This window comes from Cladophialophora bantiana, assembly GCF_000835475.1.
Source record: "Cladophialophora bantiana CBS 173.52 unplaced genomic scaffold supercont1.39, whole genome shotgun sequence".
NCBI classification, from domain to species: domain Eukaryota; kingdom Fungi; phylum Ascomycota; class Eurotiomycetes; order Chaetothyriales; family Herpotrichiellaceae; genus Cladophialophora; species Cladophialophora bantiana.
The window spans coordinates 17,468-33,151 of record NW_015971613.1 but is presented as its reverse complement, the minus strand read 5'-3'; the positions used below and the strand labels follow the sequence as shown (position 1 = coordinate 33,151).

General features: G+C 40.5%; 2 protein-coding genes across 2 annotated transcripts; both read right to left on the bottom strand.

Moving 5' to 3' along the window:
- Positions 1–1,815: 1,815 nt before the first annotated feature.
- On the bottom strand, positions 1,816–3,135 carry Z519_12805 (uncharacterized protein; the record flags this gene model as incomplete). The annotated part of the gene is made up of 2 exons (XM_016770510.1): positions 1,816–2,259; positions 2,971–3,135. Coding segments are annotated over 2 exons (609 nt in total), but the record flags the coding sequence as incomplete, so codon positions are not given.
- Positions 3,136–4,326: 1,191 nt separating this feature from the next.
- Z519_12804 (uncharacterized protein) lies at positions 4,327–6,282 on the bottom strand (the record flags this gene model as incomplete). The annotated part of the gene is made up of 2 exons (XM_016770509.1): positions 4,327–5,388; positions 5,596–6,282. The coding sequence occupies 2 exons, from the start codon at positions 6,280–6,282 to the stop codon at positions 4,327–4,329; spliced, it is 1,749 nt and encodes a 582-aa protein (XP_016613261.1).
- Positions 6,283–15,684: the final 9,402 nt, after the last annotated feature.

Sequence of the window (15,684 nt, the reverse complement as noted above, 5' to 3'; positions counted from 1 at the left end):
ATCCTTACTAAATCTATCTAACTCGACGACCCGAATATTCTTTTCTAATTTACTACTATCTTCTTATTTACTCTATTATTATAGTAATATTATTTATATCTCTATTATTATATATCTTTCTTAACTTATTGACTCTATTATCTCTTTCTTCTCTATTTACTTCTAATATTATTTAGGGCTTATTATCTAATCTCTAGATTTTTATTATCTTATTACTTACTTATATAGTATTAACTTCGATATTCCTTCTATCTCTATTATCTATTACTCTATTAACTATCTAACTCTATTCTATTATAACTAGTAATTTATATAAAGTAATTTATTATCTCGGACGATATTATTTAGTGGTAACTTTAATTATATTATACTTTAACTCTCTATATTACTTAAGTATTATAAATATATAACTCTAATCTTTCTACTCATCTAGAACTCTTAATATAATACGATCTTCTTCTTTTTTTTTAGCTACGTTCTCTATAAATCTTACTATTCTTATTCTTATAATTCTATTCGTCTATTCTCTCCGTTAAGTTAGCCCTAACCCTAACTCTACGATTATTTCTTATTATTCGCTATTCTATAATATTTTCTCTTAACACTAATATTTTAATATTTATTCTCTAATAGTAACTCTTTTAAATCGTTCTCTTTCTCTATACTTAATCTTCTCTCTCTTATTTTATTATTAAACTTATTTAATCTTCTTCTCTATAACTTAAGTCTAATATTTAACTATACTTAAATATATCTCTCTATATACCCTTTTATCTTTACTCATTATAGACTCGGCGATACTTAATTCATTTTATATTATATTCTAAATATTTAACTTTTTAATTTTACTTTATCGAATATCGCTTCTATATATCTAGCACTTTAAGTTAATCTCTCTTTATACTATCGTCTTACTCTATAATCTCTATATAAAATCTTATCTCTATTATCGTCTACTATCTATCTATATCTTTACTTAACTTACTTTAGATAATTTACGGATCTAAATTCTTTATTCTCCTTTATATCTTATCTAAATATTATATTCTCTTCGTTCCTTGAGATTATCTCTTAACTTCTAATATTTCTTTAATCTATTTAATAACTCTAACTAAATTCCGATTATTATATTCTTAATCTTCCTTAACCCTTCCTTACTTCTTCTACTATTATCTCTATTACTATAATTATCTCTATATTAATCCTCACTATATAACTCTTAATTCTTCTACTATTATCGTTATTACTATTACTATTAATTCTCCTCCTCCTTCTTCTCTTCCTCCTCCTCCTCCTTCTTCTTCTTCTCCTCCTTCCTAAGATAGAGATCTAGTTTCTCTCTTAACTTAAGCTATAAATTCTATAAAGTTATATATATATAACTAAGTACTATATAATATTCTTACTCTACGCTTCGCCTTCGTCCGTAAACCCATCATCTTTATAATTCCCTTCGTCACCACTTTCGTCATCTATACTCTCGGACTGAGTTCGTCGAATAAATTGAATCATCCGGAGTAAGACGGCTATACTATTACTTATATTCTGGCCCTAGATCCGTTGAAAGTGCCGCTGACCGAGTCATTGACTATATGCCGAAATGTCTTGATACTCGGCCTAATATCCCGCGATCTGGATCTCCTGGAAGCCGGACTCACTCTGCATCGCGCTGAATAAGACGGGCGCCATTACACCGGGCCACTAATACGCTCGGGAGACATCGGTCTAAGTCGCATAGAGAGACTGGCTAATTCCACACCGATGACACGTGTGACTATCTAGACTATAGCTAATGTGCCCGCGAAATCGCTCTACGTCGGAACGGTTCCATTGAGTCCACGGATAATCTTGGGTCCTATGCCCGTAGACGGCCCGGTCACGCTCTCGACTCGCGAGCCAATAGTAAGTATAACCGATCGTCATCTCGCCGAGTGCCTCTTCTACGAACTGCCGCTCCCGTTCGTCCTGTTGCGTCCGTAAACGCATCTCGTGCTCGCCTTCGTCATAGTGGTCACAGCGTATCCATTCGGGGTCATCTAAGTATGATCGCGTTAGCACGGGTCCGTCGAGATACTCGCTCATGATATATCGACGGCACGTGGCGCCGTGGATGAACCTCGCCATTACTTCGGCCTCGACGGAGAGATGGCGACGCTGTAAGCGAATCTCGGCGGCTCGTTGCGTCACGAGAATCAGCGAATTCACGGTCTCGCCGGCCCGTCCACCACGTTCACTCTCCTGCGCAAAGTTAATCATACTCTATGGAATGTCGATGTGTAGAATAAAGACGATTCCGCGGATGTCGACCCCGGTGCTGAGTGCGGACGTGGCCACGATGAGACCGCCTCGCTGGACTCAGCGCTCGAGTCGCTCGGCGCGGTTAACCTCGTCGGCGTGGTAGTGGGCACAGTTAAGTGTCGCGGCCATCTTCTCGCATTGCATCCGTGACAAATAGTACACGACGCCTTTCTACTGAGAACGAAGTAAATGTTCTTGTTGTCGACGGCAAACGTCGAGAGCTTCCTACTTAAGCTCGCCGGGACGGCATTGCTGAACACAATAACGATGGCGTGGTCGGATGGTGGACGCGCGAATAATGCGGCTGAGTCGAACCGCTATGCTCTCTTCCAACTTAAAGACACGACGGGGTGGTAATGTGGCGGTGAGTAAGTATGTCGGACACTCGAAACTACGAACGTGCCGTAGTCGAGATAACTTCACTCGTTAGTGACTGTCGGTGAACGTCGTGTGGCATTCGTCGATGAATACACGACGTAAAAGCCGGCTGTTCCGTAACGTCTGACAGTATGTGCTGAAGCTCGATGTGACGGTAGTGTCGGCGCTGATAATCACTAAGCGTGCCGGATTACTTTCGCCGGGATGCCACTCAAAACAATCGATATTAACGACACGAAAGCGACGGACAACATCATCCACGAGTGCCCGAAATGGTGCGATAAAGATACTGACCCCGCGCTCTTTAAGCATGATCGGTAACATGGCCAGTAATGTTTTCCCACCACCCGTGGGGAGTACGATAGTCACGGGAGTTTCGGCCCTCAACACGGCCCGGATACCTTCCTCCTGTTCGCGAGAATGAAACCTAACCGGTCCGTCGCCGAATAATCGATGCATGGCTCGCTCGATGTCGTCGGTGGACGCGACGATGGGCACAGCTGGGGCGGACTGCCGAGACGCCGGTGGTAGTTGCGAACTAAATGTCGTCTCGATTGGCCCATTCGGCTTCGATGTTGGCGCCGTATTAAACAATCTACGTCACTGGGGGCGTTGTTTCTCGGCAGAAACCTCCCACGACTGGCGACTATGTCGTTTATGGTTGATCACTCGGCCGTGGGAACCGGACGCGGGAGCGATGGGTGGTGGCCGAGAGAGTGTGACGAGCGGCTGAGCCGATAATTGCGGATTCACACTGCTTAACCCGAGAAATCGATGCTAATCTTCACTCAACGGCCGAAATGTGTCGATCGAGCGGACACTTAAATGCTTAATAATGTCCGCGGGCACGGTATACCGCGACGTACTCATCGCTTTAGTGCGACTACTCTGGAGCTCGATGGGATCCTCACCCTCTCGCTCGGGTTCTTCGATCTCCTTAGTCTCGTCTTTGTGCCCCTAACTAAACTGCTCACTCACGACCCGTCGTTCAATTCCGATGGTGATGTGTCGAAAATCGAGCGTGTTGAAACGGTGTCTCAATTCGAGAGCGGTCTCCCGCTTGATAACTCGAGTTAAGTGGTCTGTCTCCCACGGCCCCTTGTCGTCGTGCTAAAGATGGTCACTGGGATCGAGATTCTGCGTCTCACTCAATAAGACCTCGCGAAATGGCTGAACGTACGCTAAGTAGATCACCAGTAATTGATCCACTCGCTATGGCACGAAGCGTGGGATCACCTTGGGTGTGTTAAATAATTGCTAAGACTTATGGTAGCGCGTGATAATGCAAGTACTCCCGTCGATGATGAAGAAATTGCGGTCGGCCAACGCACCGTTGCGAAACCGAATGGCCGTGATTTCCGTGCCACGACTGACGGGTTCGTAACTGGAGTGGGTAGCAAATAGCCCTCGCTGGTCGAAAGACGTCGCTTGTTGGAGCCATCGCCGCACCGCACGTAGATTCTACGTCCCGTCCGCTCGAAGTAAACGTCGCTTGCCGCGTTGGATGCTCATCTTCGCCGCCATCCAGTTATAGCCATTCTCGAGATGGTTACTCTCGCGTTTTAAGAATGACTAGCCGCGACGGGTGAATGAGAGATCGTCCTCGAGCATATCTAAGTCGACGGTGAACCGTTGTGAAACGTCTTTCGTCTACATTAACTCTCGCCAAAGTATGTTCTCTGCGCGTTCGATGTTACTGACGACCATGGAGCGGAATAGACTAAGTACGATGGTCAGTTCGTGAAAGTAGATCGTGGTGGAGTCCCGGGACCACGTAATACTATTCGCATTGCTCGTGTTGAGTGCGATATACTTACCGTACGTAAGTAGATTAATTAGTTCACTTATGGGACAACTACATCCATCCGCGAGATACGCTTGTCGATGGCGCTGGAACCTCAGCCGTCGCTCCTGACTATCGGGGAAGTTCTCACGTTGATGTGCGGGCAATAAGATCTCGGCCGCCAATACTCGGAGCGACCACACCAATCCAGCCACAACGTATGAAAAGTTCACGGCCTCTCTTAATCGACGATTCTCCTCGTTAATTCCTAGTATGGCAATAAAATGGATGAGCCCGCTTTTAAACGGCTCGCCGCCAATGTGGTGAAATAGAAACTGCTGTAAAAACACCTGGAGAGCTTTAATCTTACTAGCCTCACTAACTACGCGACCTCGTGCCTCATCATCATTAAACGTACAGATAGATTTAACTATATTTGATGTCGCCGAAAACTGGGCCTGCGTCCACGGGAATAATTCGCGAGCGTCCTTCATTACATCTATTTCCTCGTCCGAGTAACCGAGAGTGGTCGTACTCGTTGGGGTACCGTCATGATCATGGTGTTCGTCATTACTATTGTCGTTGGAATCTAATTCATAATCGCTATCGTTAGTATCATTGTCGTTCTCACGGGTCTCGTCAAATCCGAGCGTCGTAAAAACATTCGGCCGTGCACCGTGAAATGTATTGTTGACGAGAGCATTCGAAGTCACGGTATTGTCTAAAGTGATATCGGTGGCGGAAGATATATGGAGAGAATCCGACGTGCTCGTGGAAATGCCGGCGCCCCGTTGTCTCTCGGAATCCCAGACACGGTAAGTATAGCAAATGAACCGCCGAATATACGAAAAATATCGATCCTCGCTGTCGGCATTTTGAAGTCGATTGAATGGTCGTGCAGAGATGACAGTAGCTTGCTCACTACGGAGCTAACGACGAGATTTATGATCGAGTGTGTTAATCCCCTCGGCCGACTGGGTGGCGAGCGTATTAAACGCCTTCAAAATCTCGTGCAACACGGGCTCATTCTTCTCGGGCATTCGACTGGCCCACGCGAGATAGACGAGATTCCGGTCTCGAAAATGATCTTGCTACTTCGTTCGATTGTACTAATCTATGCGGTCTTGTTTTAATACGTGAGCGTCGAGTCGCTCCATCTTGGCCTCGTGAGAAGCGTTTAGTGCGAACCGCTTCTCCCTCATCCGCTGAACGATGGCCTGTGAGCTGGGATTGCGTGCAAGATCGATTGCCGGTGTGCTAAGACCGGAACTAGACGCGGTGTGACCCCTATGGATCTCTCGTGCACTTCGGACACTTGATGGGCCGGTGGTGGGTGTGGCTGTGGATGGCGTATCGGGGCCGACACGTACCACGAAGTATTTTCGCAGACCACCGGAAATAAAGAACGTCTGGGCGAAAATAAAGCGCCAGAAGACGGGCTGCTCCTCGGTTTTCTTCCATTGATGACTATTTCGAGCGTGTTGTTCAATACCTTTTATATGGCTACTGACGACGCCACAATGGGGTCCGGCGCACGAAAAAGCCGGGATGGGTGCTGTGAGACCTTCGACCGAGGGGATATGTCGCGGTGGGAGTCCAACACTTTCTGGAGGAACGTAGATATCGTCTACATGAGCGGTAATAATTCTCTTTCGCCGCTTAAGACTGAGATCTCGGTGTTCGTTACGAAGATGTGTCTCTAGAGACGAAACGGTATATCCGTGGACGGTGCAGATTAAGATTCGATACTGCTCGTTGTAAATAATGGGATCTGAGAGCGGTTCATGATACTCTCGATGTCGAGCGACCGCACGGCTGAACATTGTTGATCGAGATCTACACCATGAATGTAAGAGCAGAGAGATTGAGAGAGAAATGCTATAGCGGTGAGTGATGCGCACGGATTTGGCGATGCGGCTCTGCCTTACTGGCTGCACCTAACCCACCGACGTGTACCCCATCAATTTTATAGCTCAACGACCATACATCGCCTGATGGTGTAATTAGCTACGATCGATAGTCCTCGACGAGGGTATTCTAGTGATACTATTATTGCCTTCATCCAACCACCCGGCGCGGATGCAGAAGAAAGTAAACCTGGAGAGTAATCCTGCAGAGATCTCCGGATCCTAGCTACCTAATTGGTCTATTCCTAGCGCCTTGGTAGTAATTCTGCTAGCATTCCCAGGTCCTCTTGGATAGGGCGCCGACCCTAGACTATAGTTCTTCTTATATAGTTCTAGGAGACTATCTTTTATAGACAACATAAGCAACTAAGTTACCAACAGAGAGAACTTCCTCTAGTTAAGCGTACGCGTTGAGAAGAGACTATACTCACCGCCGTACGAGTTAATGCCCATGGCTAGTAGCCTCGCCCTAGTTTAATGGTGCCACCAATAAGATCTTCGGCGAATACTTATAGATGAGTGTCTCTCTACGAGCGATGAAAGAAAATTACGAAAAATAACTAAACTAAACTACTTACTGAACCAATAGAACTAAAGAACTACCTACCTATCTGTCTAACTAAATCTAGAGAAACTAGCCATATATACAGAACCGCTGCGCAGGGTATACCATTTAGATCACTAGCTAAGCAAGTCTATCCCGCTGTACGGAGCGGTTTACGCTGACTATTCATGGAGACCGCTACTCGGGGTGCCTTTTAGAATTACTAGCTATATATATTTACTACCACTATATAGGGTGGAGACCAACGACTTAACGACTATTTAGACTACCTAGAAGAAATAGAAGAGAAGTATCTTCTAGAAATATAGGAATACGTTTAACCCTAAAAACTCCTAACTTAAGAAGCTTAGGAGGAGTCGAAGAACGCGGATCTACTTAAGAAATGATAAAAATGAGCGGTTAGACTAGACTCGCTAAAATAAGCGAAGTTAAAGCGCTACTAACCGAGAAGTGAATCTAAGATTTTAATGAAAATTACTAGTGAAGATAAAAAAGAAGCTCGACGAGAAAGTCGGTGAAGAGATAAAGAGAAGAAGAGAAAAAATAATAATAAAAGTGCTAAAAACAATAAAATATCTAGATCTTTTAGTTTCGCCATTAAGATTTTACACTATTTCGATTATAAGAGAAGAAGTAAGAATAATTTAATAAAGAAAAATATCGTCTACGAAAGGATCGAATAGTAAAGAAAAGCTAGGACCTCCTACGATGTCGAGTATTAGCTCATAAGATCTATCGACGCTAAATTCGACGATATAACCGTTATACGTCCCTCCTACCGTAATATTAATGAGGAAAATGCCTTAGAGCTTAAACGAAAGTGATAATCTTCTATACTTTAATGAAAAGAACGCTATCTCTTTCTTCGAGGAGTTTAAAGAACTATATAAATATAACTAGATTATATTAAGCGGAGAACGTATCCGTAGGTCTGTTCGCTTTATATTTAAAGAAGAGAAAGAACGCTATAAAGAGCTCGCTAAGTATAACGTAATGAAGTAAGAAAAGTTTAAAGAGAAGATCTTAAATAAATATAAAGATCGGGACGAAGTGTAGCGAATAATAAGTATTTAATATCTTTAGACACTCGCGAAGCATCGACGAAAGAAGTCTTAAAGCCTAGAGCTATACCTCCGTTAATTTCGTAAGGCTACGACTCACCTAATTAAAACCGAAGCCGAGATTAATTATACTTACTATCGCCTTCTTTTATTAGAATTACTAAAGACTTATATAGATAAGATTCGAAAGAAATAGAATTTAATGAATCGAAAGCTGAAGAATTCGAACTTTTAGAAATACTGAAATTAGGTAAAAGAACTATAGAATATTAATAATAAAAATAAGAAATTTACGTAAGGAGTACTCGACGAGAAGTTCTAAGAACTAGCGTATGAAAGGAAGACTCAACCCTCAGCCGTTCGAAAGAAAGAATCGTAAGAATAACGTCGTCGTGACGACCGCACGGATAGTAAAACGAAGTCCGATAAGAATGCTCCGTCGCTGGTAAATCGACCTCCTACTCCTAAGAGAAATAACTAATCGGTGAAGGAATTATCTCGTTTAATGGGAGCACTAACACTGCCGATCTAGACGCGAGACGCTATTACTCTAGACTTTATAACTCGACTAATTAAGGCATTGAAAGGTATTCCTTAGGAAGCGATCTAGCCCTTACGCGAATAGCAGTCCTAGAATCGTTCGGTTCGATTCGGAGAAACGCCGTAGTACTACGGTAGATAGCTAAGTCGACGGAGTTCGAACTTAAGTAATTCTAAAGGAAATTACTTTCTTTATAATTAGCCGGGATACGTACTACGAGATAATCCTTAGTGAGTATACTAGAAAGTAATGAAAGCGTTATATCTTAATCCGAAATATAGAATCGCTCTTAGAAAGTTCCGAGATTAAGATCGTTCTTCATCTACTCTACTAATTTTCACGAGAAAGATAAAGATAGAAAGATTAGAATGAGTTACGCGAGAGATCGATAAGAATTTAGAAGTTACGTCCAAATGACCTTATAATATACGAGACTCTAATCCTACGCCACTAGAAGCGAGATTAAGTATCGTTTACGTAGCCGAATCGAGATTTAATTACGCTACTCTAAACGACTCTAAAGATAATTTCCGTATCTCGAATACTATAGATCTAAAAGGAATTCGTGTAGATTAGCCCTAGAGTAAAGCTTACGTAGATGCCCTAGGAAAGCGCCTAGCTCCTTAATAAGACGAATATACGTAAGCGAAATATCCTTAGATTAGGGCTTACGAACCTCCGGTAGAAGAATCGAGACGATATATAACGCGACGAGCGAGATCTAATAAAGAAATTATATATAACGGGATCGTAGATGATTCGCTAGGTCCGATTAGCTTAACTAATTAGAGGTCGAGAATTTCCCTATACAATATATAGAATGAGCGGTTACGTAACCCGACCTCCTAGAATACTATAATGAGAGATTCACTAGGGCCCTCCTAGTCCCGTTAGGTATTATTACGTCCCCGGACTATAAAAGAGACTACGTACGAACTACCTAGGCCTAGGCCTCTTCGAAAGATATTATCATAGAATCTAAATAGTGCCGGAAAGATCGTAAATCACCTATTAAACTAAGAGATCTTAATTCGAATAGAGAACTTACTGTCGATAAAGAAGGTTCGGGACGAGTAATTCTTCCGTAAACATTAGCATTACGACGAAGATAAGTAAGAGCCCGTTCATTAGGGCTATACCCCGAGAGATAGCGGCGTAAGACTCACGTAAGCGAAAGGGAAATCTACTACTAAAGTCGGTACGATGTAAATAAATCCATTAGTAGATCGCCCGATCCGCCTAAGGCTATACTATAGTGAGTGCCCCTATCTATCTATAAAGATAAGAGATCGATATAAAGACTCCTTACTAGATACTAAAGCCGAGATTAACCTAATAATCTTCGCCCTAGTTAAAGAGATAGAACTATCTTAATACATACGAAAAGCTAAGTTCATTCACGACGCCGTAGGCTTTAACGACGACCGAGAAAAGTTTATAGAGATGATTAAAGATTTTATAGTTAGTATCGCTAAGATCGAGGTCTTAATAAATGTCTATATAACGAATGCTATAGACCTAACGTATCGTTTCATCTTAGGAAGACTATTTTAGAAGGTAGTTTAAGGATTAGTCTAGGAAAAGGACGAGAATACTTACATTGTAGATTTAACGAATAGCTACGTCGATAAGAGAGTATAAATAGTCGTACAGACTACTTCTAACTTCGATGAAGATCGAGATATATCTACGATATTCGAGCTTATACACTTAGCCCCTTTAAAAGGCTAGGCGAGTATAAGACGATAAAGAAGCCCGTACTCGCGTTAATAAGGGCTCAGAAGAAATCTAGGACGCTAGCTCTCGACTTTAAGATAGACTAGAACGATAATCTAATCTCGGTAACGAATCCTTTCGTAATGAGCGACGACGACCTCTAGAAGCTATAGTTCTTAGCTAAATCTTTCGACGTATAGAATAATAAGTAATTCGTAAGATCGTCGAGACTAGTTAACGACGAAGCCTTAAGATAAGATCTAGAAAATGAATAGCGATATAAACGTCTTAGATCTAAGCGGCCGTTAGAAGCTCGAATTAATATTCTCTATAAGAGAAAAGCTAATAAGGTGAAGCCTATAAATACCGATCGATAGAATGGCTCAACACCCGAAGAATTACTAAACTAGAGAGTAAAGGCCATTACGAAGAAATAAGCTACGTTTAACGAACGACCGTACCGATTCTCTAAATAAATACACTCTAGACTTATAATATTTTCTCACGAGAAACGTCTAACACCGGAGCGCCTAGAAAAGCTAATTATCGGACCTAACTTAACACTTCTTAAGAAGAAAGTCTTAGTGAAAATTCTATATAATCGGAAAGGCGCTTTAGCCTAGAACATCGAAGAGATTAGAAGAATTTATCACGATATAGCGCCGCCTTAGGTGATTCGAACTATACCGTATATCCCATAGTAGGCGAAGAGTTTCCTAGTCCCTAAGGCACTTAAGTCGATCGTAATTAAGCTAATTAAGAATAAGATTTAGTCGCGTCTCTTCGAGTTTAGTTATGGCTCGTATAGAAACCCCTTCTTTCTAGTTAAAAAGAAAAAGCCTAGAGAATACCGACTAGTAATTACTGCTTAGAACATTAATTCGGTGATAATAAGGGACGCTAACTTATCTCCTTCTTCGAACGACTTTACTGAAGAATTTTTAGGGATATAAATAACTTCTCTTCTAGACTAGCTTTCCGAATACGATTAAATAGAGCTCGTAAAGGAGAGCCGAGATCTTACGGGCATTTATATACTTATTAAGTTAGTTCGATGCGTAATATTACCTTAAGGAGCGACTAATTCTATGGCCTAGTTCGTACGCATTACGAATCGCATCTTATACGAATAAATTTCGGAACGTACACGATCATTCTTAGATAATATCGCGATAAAAGAACTAAAGACCGATTACGGATAGAAAGAAGTAGTTCTAGAAATGCGCCGCTTTATATTGAAGTATTTAACGAATCTCGACGAAGTGCTAACTAACCTCGAAAGGATCGGCGCTACGATTATAGGCCAGAAGCTATAGCTCTATATAAATGAAATCGAAGTAGTCGAGTACGTCTACGATCGAGATAAACGATATCCTTAAGAATCGAAAATCGATAAGATTCGAAACTAATCTATCCCGACGAACTAACTAGAGCTCCGTAGCTTTCTTAGAATCTACGTATATTATCGTATCTAGATCTTTTATTTCGTAATCATTACTAAATCGTTATACGCCTTACTCCGGAAGAATATAGTTTAGATCTAGGAAAGAGTTTACGATGAAAGCATGAGCGTCTTAAAACTTATCTTATCGTCGCCTCCTACTCTAGTTAGCTTAGATTATAGTGAGGATGGCGAATAGATTATTCTTATAGTTAACGCGAGCGACCGAGAATAAGGAGACGTAATTATATAAGTTAACTCGATCATCGGAATACGCCGAGCTATAAGGTACGAGAGCGAAGTATAAGTAAAAGCCGAGCTAAAATACGATGCTCTTAAGAAAGAAGCTCGGGAATTACTAAAAGCCCCTTAAGAAGTTTAAAAGATGGTTATATACCGTACGCTTTATCGTAAAAACTAACGCAATGACTCTCGCTACTTAACTTAATCGATAATCGATAGATTTACTAGAAGTAGTGATTAATCAATGGTTAACCTAGATTCGTAAATTCGACTTTAATATATAATATATATCTAGTAAGAAAAATATAGTTATGAATACTCTATCTCGCCGTCCTCCGACCGAGAAAGATCTTAAAGAGGCGGAGAGAGAAGAAGAGATTAACGATTAAATCGAGGCCAGAATACTAATCGTTCGCGGAAATATTCGTCCGATTAAATAGAACGCTACTCACCGAGATTTCGTAATGGTGCGATCGGTAGTAGTACGCGCGAGGAATCGATTCGCGAGCCCAGTAGCACCGCGCGTAGTCTAGCTCTTCGAAGACGAATACTTAGAAGGTTCGAAGTAGCTTACGAAGTATCTTTAAGATTAATAGCGTCCTCACGGAATAAGTAATAAGGATTTCCGATAGTTATAAAAGAATTTAATGAACTTCTTCGTCCGCGGGGACTATCTATTCAGAAAACTAACAGCGAATAGACTAAGTAGACGGATAATTAACAATAATATCGAGAAGAAGAGAATCCTCGAAGTAATGCATAATAATACTGAACACTTTAGACGTGAAGCTACACATCAGCGAGTGACCGATCGTTATTTCTGGGAAGATTAGTATCGGAACGTTAAGAAATTCGTTAAGATCTACTCGGAATATTAGTTTCGCGAAAGTAGAAGATTATATAACGAGATATTTCTAACATTAGTCGATATACGCTAAGAGTAGATTAGTGTCGATTACACTCTAATACCGATGTCTTAAGGGAAAAGATATCTTATAGAAGCGCGAAGTAATATAAGCGGCTAAGTTAAATCTAGAGACATTATATTTACTAATAGTGTAATAGTGACGAAGTTTCTATACGAAGAGATCATCTATCGTCATAACTTATTTAGAAGATTAGTATATAACGGCGAACCTAAGAATAAGAAATGAGTGAAAGAACTCGCCGAAAAATATAGAATTAAACGCGTAATTACTTCGGCCTATCACTCTTAGATAAATAAATAAGTAAAGATAGAATATAGAGATATTACGAATGCTCTTTTAAAAATGTGCTAAACGAATAGAGAAGATATATAGATGCACTATCTTTATACTATTCTTTAGATAGACCGAATAACTATTAAAGTCGACACCGAAATAATACTATACGAGATCGAATTCTTAGATAGATTAATTCTATCGATCGAGCTTAAGATTACGACCTAGAATATTATAAATTAGAATAAGATTATCGACACTATAGACTTAATTACTATAAGAGCCCGGGCCCTCGAAAGACGAAGTAAAGATCTAGAAGAGATAGTAGCTTATCTAAATAGGATGCGAAGGCTCGGAAAGAAATATTTCGATAAGCGGTATAGTTTATATCTCGAACTATTTAAAGTAAGTATACTAGTTCTTAGTTATAACATCGTAGAATTAATGAATATATCTATAGAAAAGAAATTAGCCTTTCGATGGTTTAGGTCGTTTAAAATTATAGAAGCGAATTAAGAGAAGAGTACGTATACGTTAGCGAAGCTCGATGGGGCCCGGCTAAGTAGTACGTATACTACTAGTCACCTAAAGAGGTTCTATTCGAGATTAGCGAACTTCCTAGTCGATGTACCTTCATCACTAGGAGACTTCGCCGACGACGAAGAGTAATAACGAATAATAACTCCGGATCCGCCGTACTTAGCGAAGACGAAAGATTCTATAGACGTAGAGTTCTCTTCCTCGGAGCGGGGAGAAATCTACTTACGCCGTAGCCGTAGACTTCGAAATAGAGCGACGAAGCCGCCACCCTTAATAGTGATAATCGAAATTTCTCTTATAACCGACTAAATACGGAGAGAGTACAATGATTTAAATGTTCTAGGAGAATCTTTTAAGAAATGAACTACGTAGAGTTCGTTATTATCTCTTTCGCTCTACTATTACGAAGCGATAGGGGAGGTAACGCTCTAAATTTAAAGACTTACGAGAAGTTTATACGAAAGAGAACGACGGTGAGCATAGCCTTACGCTCGGACCGAACTACGATGCGTCTAAATCTACGACCCTATTAGCTCCGGAATCTCGCTAATAAAAAGAAGAAGAGAGGGAATAAAGTATCGTAAATCGTTAGGTCGTAAAGAAAATACTACGAACGTAAGAAAGTAAGCGCGTACTCTAATTAACTAAATTTATCTAAACACTATATAGAGAAAAATAAAGTACGCTAATTAGCTAAAATTTCACGGCTATTAAGGTAGCCGTTCCCGCCTAAAACGTTGAAAGATAAAGTGAATATTATAGCCCGAAGTATACTTCCATCGAAAAGTAATGACGCTAGGGAACGAGAGCTTCAAGAATTCTCACTCACTAAGTAAAGATATCGTAAGACCTTTATAGATAACTAAAAGATTAGTCATAGATAAGATAAATTAGATAGCCGTATAGACTAAAGATAGCGAGGAAGATACATATTAGTGACACTACTAGTGACGATGCTACCACTAGAAGGTCGAGTCTAGCACGGAATTAGTCTAGAGAGATAATCTAAAACGTAAAATACCGAAGTTTTACTATAGAGACGCCGGGATATATATACTTCTACTAAAGATAGGTATAAATATCTAGTTCTCATCTTCCCATTAATCTTTCTTTCGATTACGATTCTACGACTTAATTCTCCGTTAATCATATTATTTCGAATTATTCTAGACTCTCTCGACTCGTTCTTTACTCTTAAAATCATCTTTCTAAGTGAGATTCTAAAAGCGTAAGCCTAGAAATCTTTACATAACTTCATCATTAAGTTCAGTATTTCGACGACGATAGTTCGGATCGAATCACCTTTTTCTTTTCTTTCTTTCTTCTCGGGTTCCTAGCTTAATAATTCACTACGCCATTAAGATGTCCGGAAATTCTAAGTCACTTTTACCGAGACTTCTAATGATTCACCTAAATTCTACTTCTATGGCCGCTATTAATAGAGATATTAGATATTAAGCACCTAATGCCGGAACCGTCGAAAATCAGCCTATCCTCACTATTAAACACCCAGACTATATTAGAGAAGTTACGCTCGAAGAAGCTATAGCTACTATAGATTAGGACAACGCGAATCGAATTAAAGACTTCTATGGCTCTCTTAAATTGAAATATCGGTAAATGAGCGAGATCCGCGACTTCATAGTCTAACGAGTCTACGACCTCACTAAAGACCTTCTAAATATCCGTGTAGAGTTTCAAAAATACTCTAGTCTATACGCTAAAAAGAAAGAGTTTAACAATAGACGAAATCGTCGCGTAGAGATACGTAATAAGCTACTCTCTAAATACGGCCGAATAAATAATATAAGTCTCTTTAATTATAAGTATAGAGAGAGAGGCGTTCTCATTTCGCGCGAAGAATTCGTGAAGCTTTCTACTTAGACGTTAGTAGAATTCTTTAATGAATTAATCATTTTATACGGAGAAAATATAACTATACTCTTAGACTAGTATTAATTCGCTCGGAAACACCCACTTTAGTACAACGTAACCTCTCTTCGGCTACT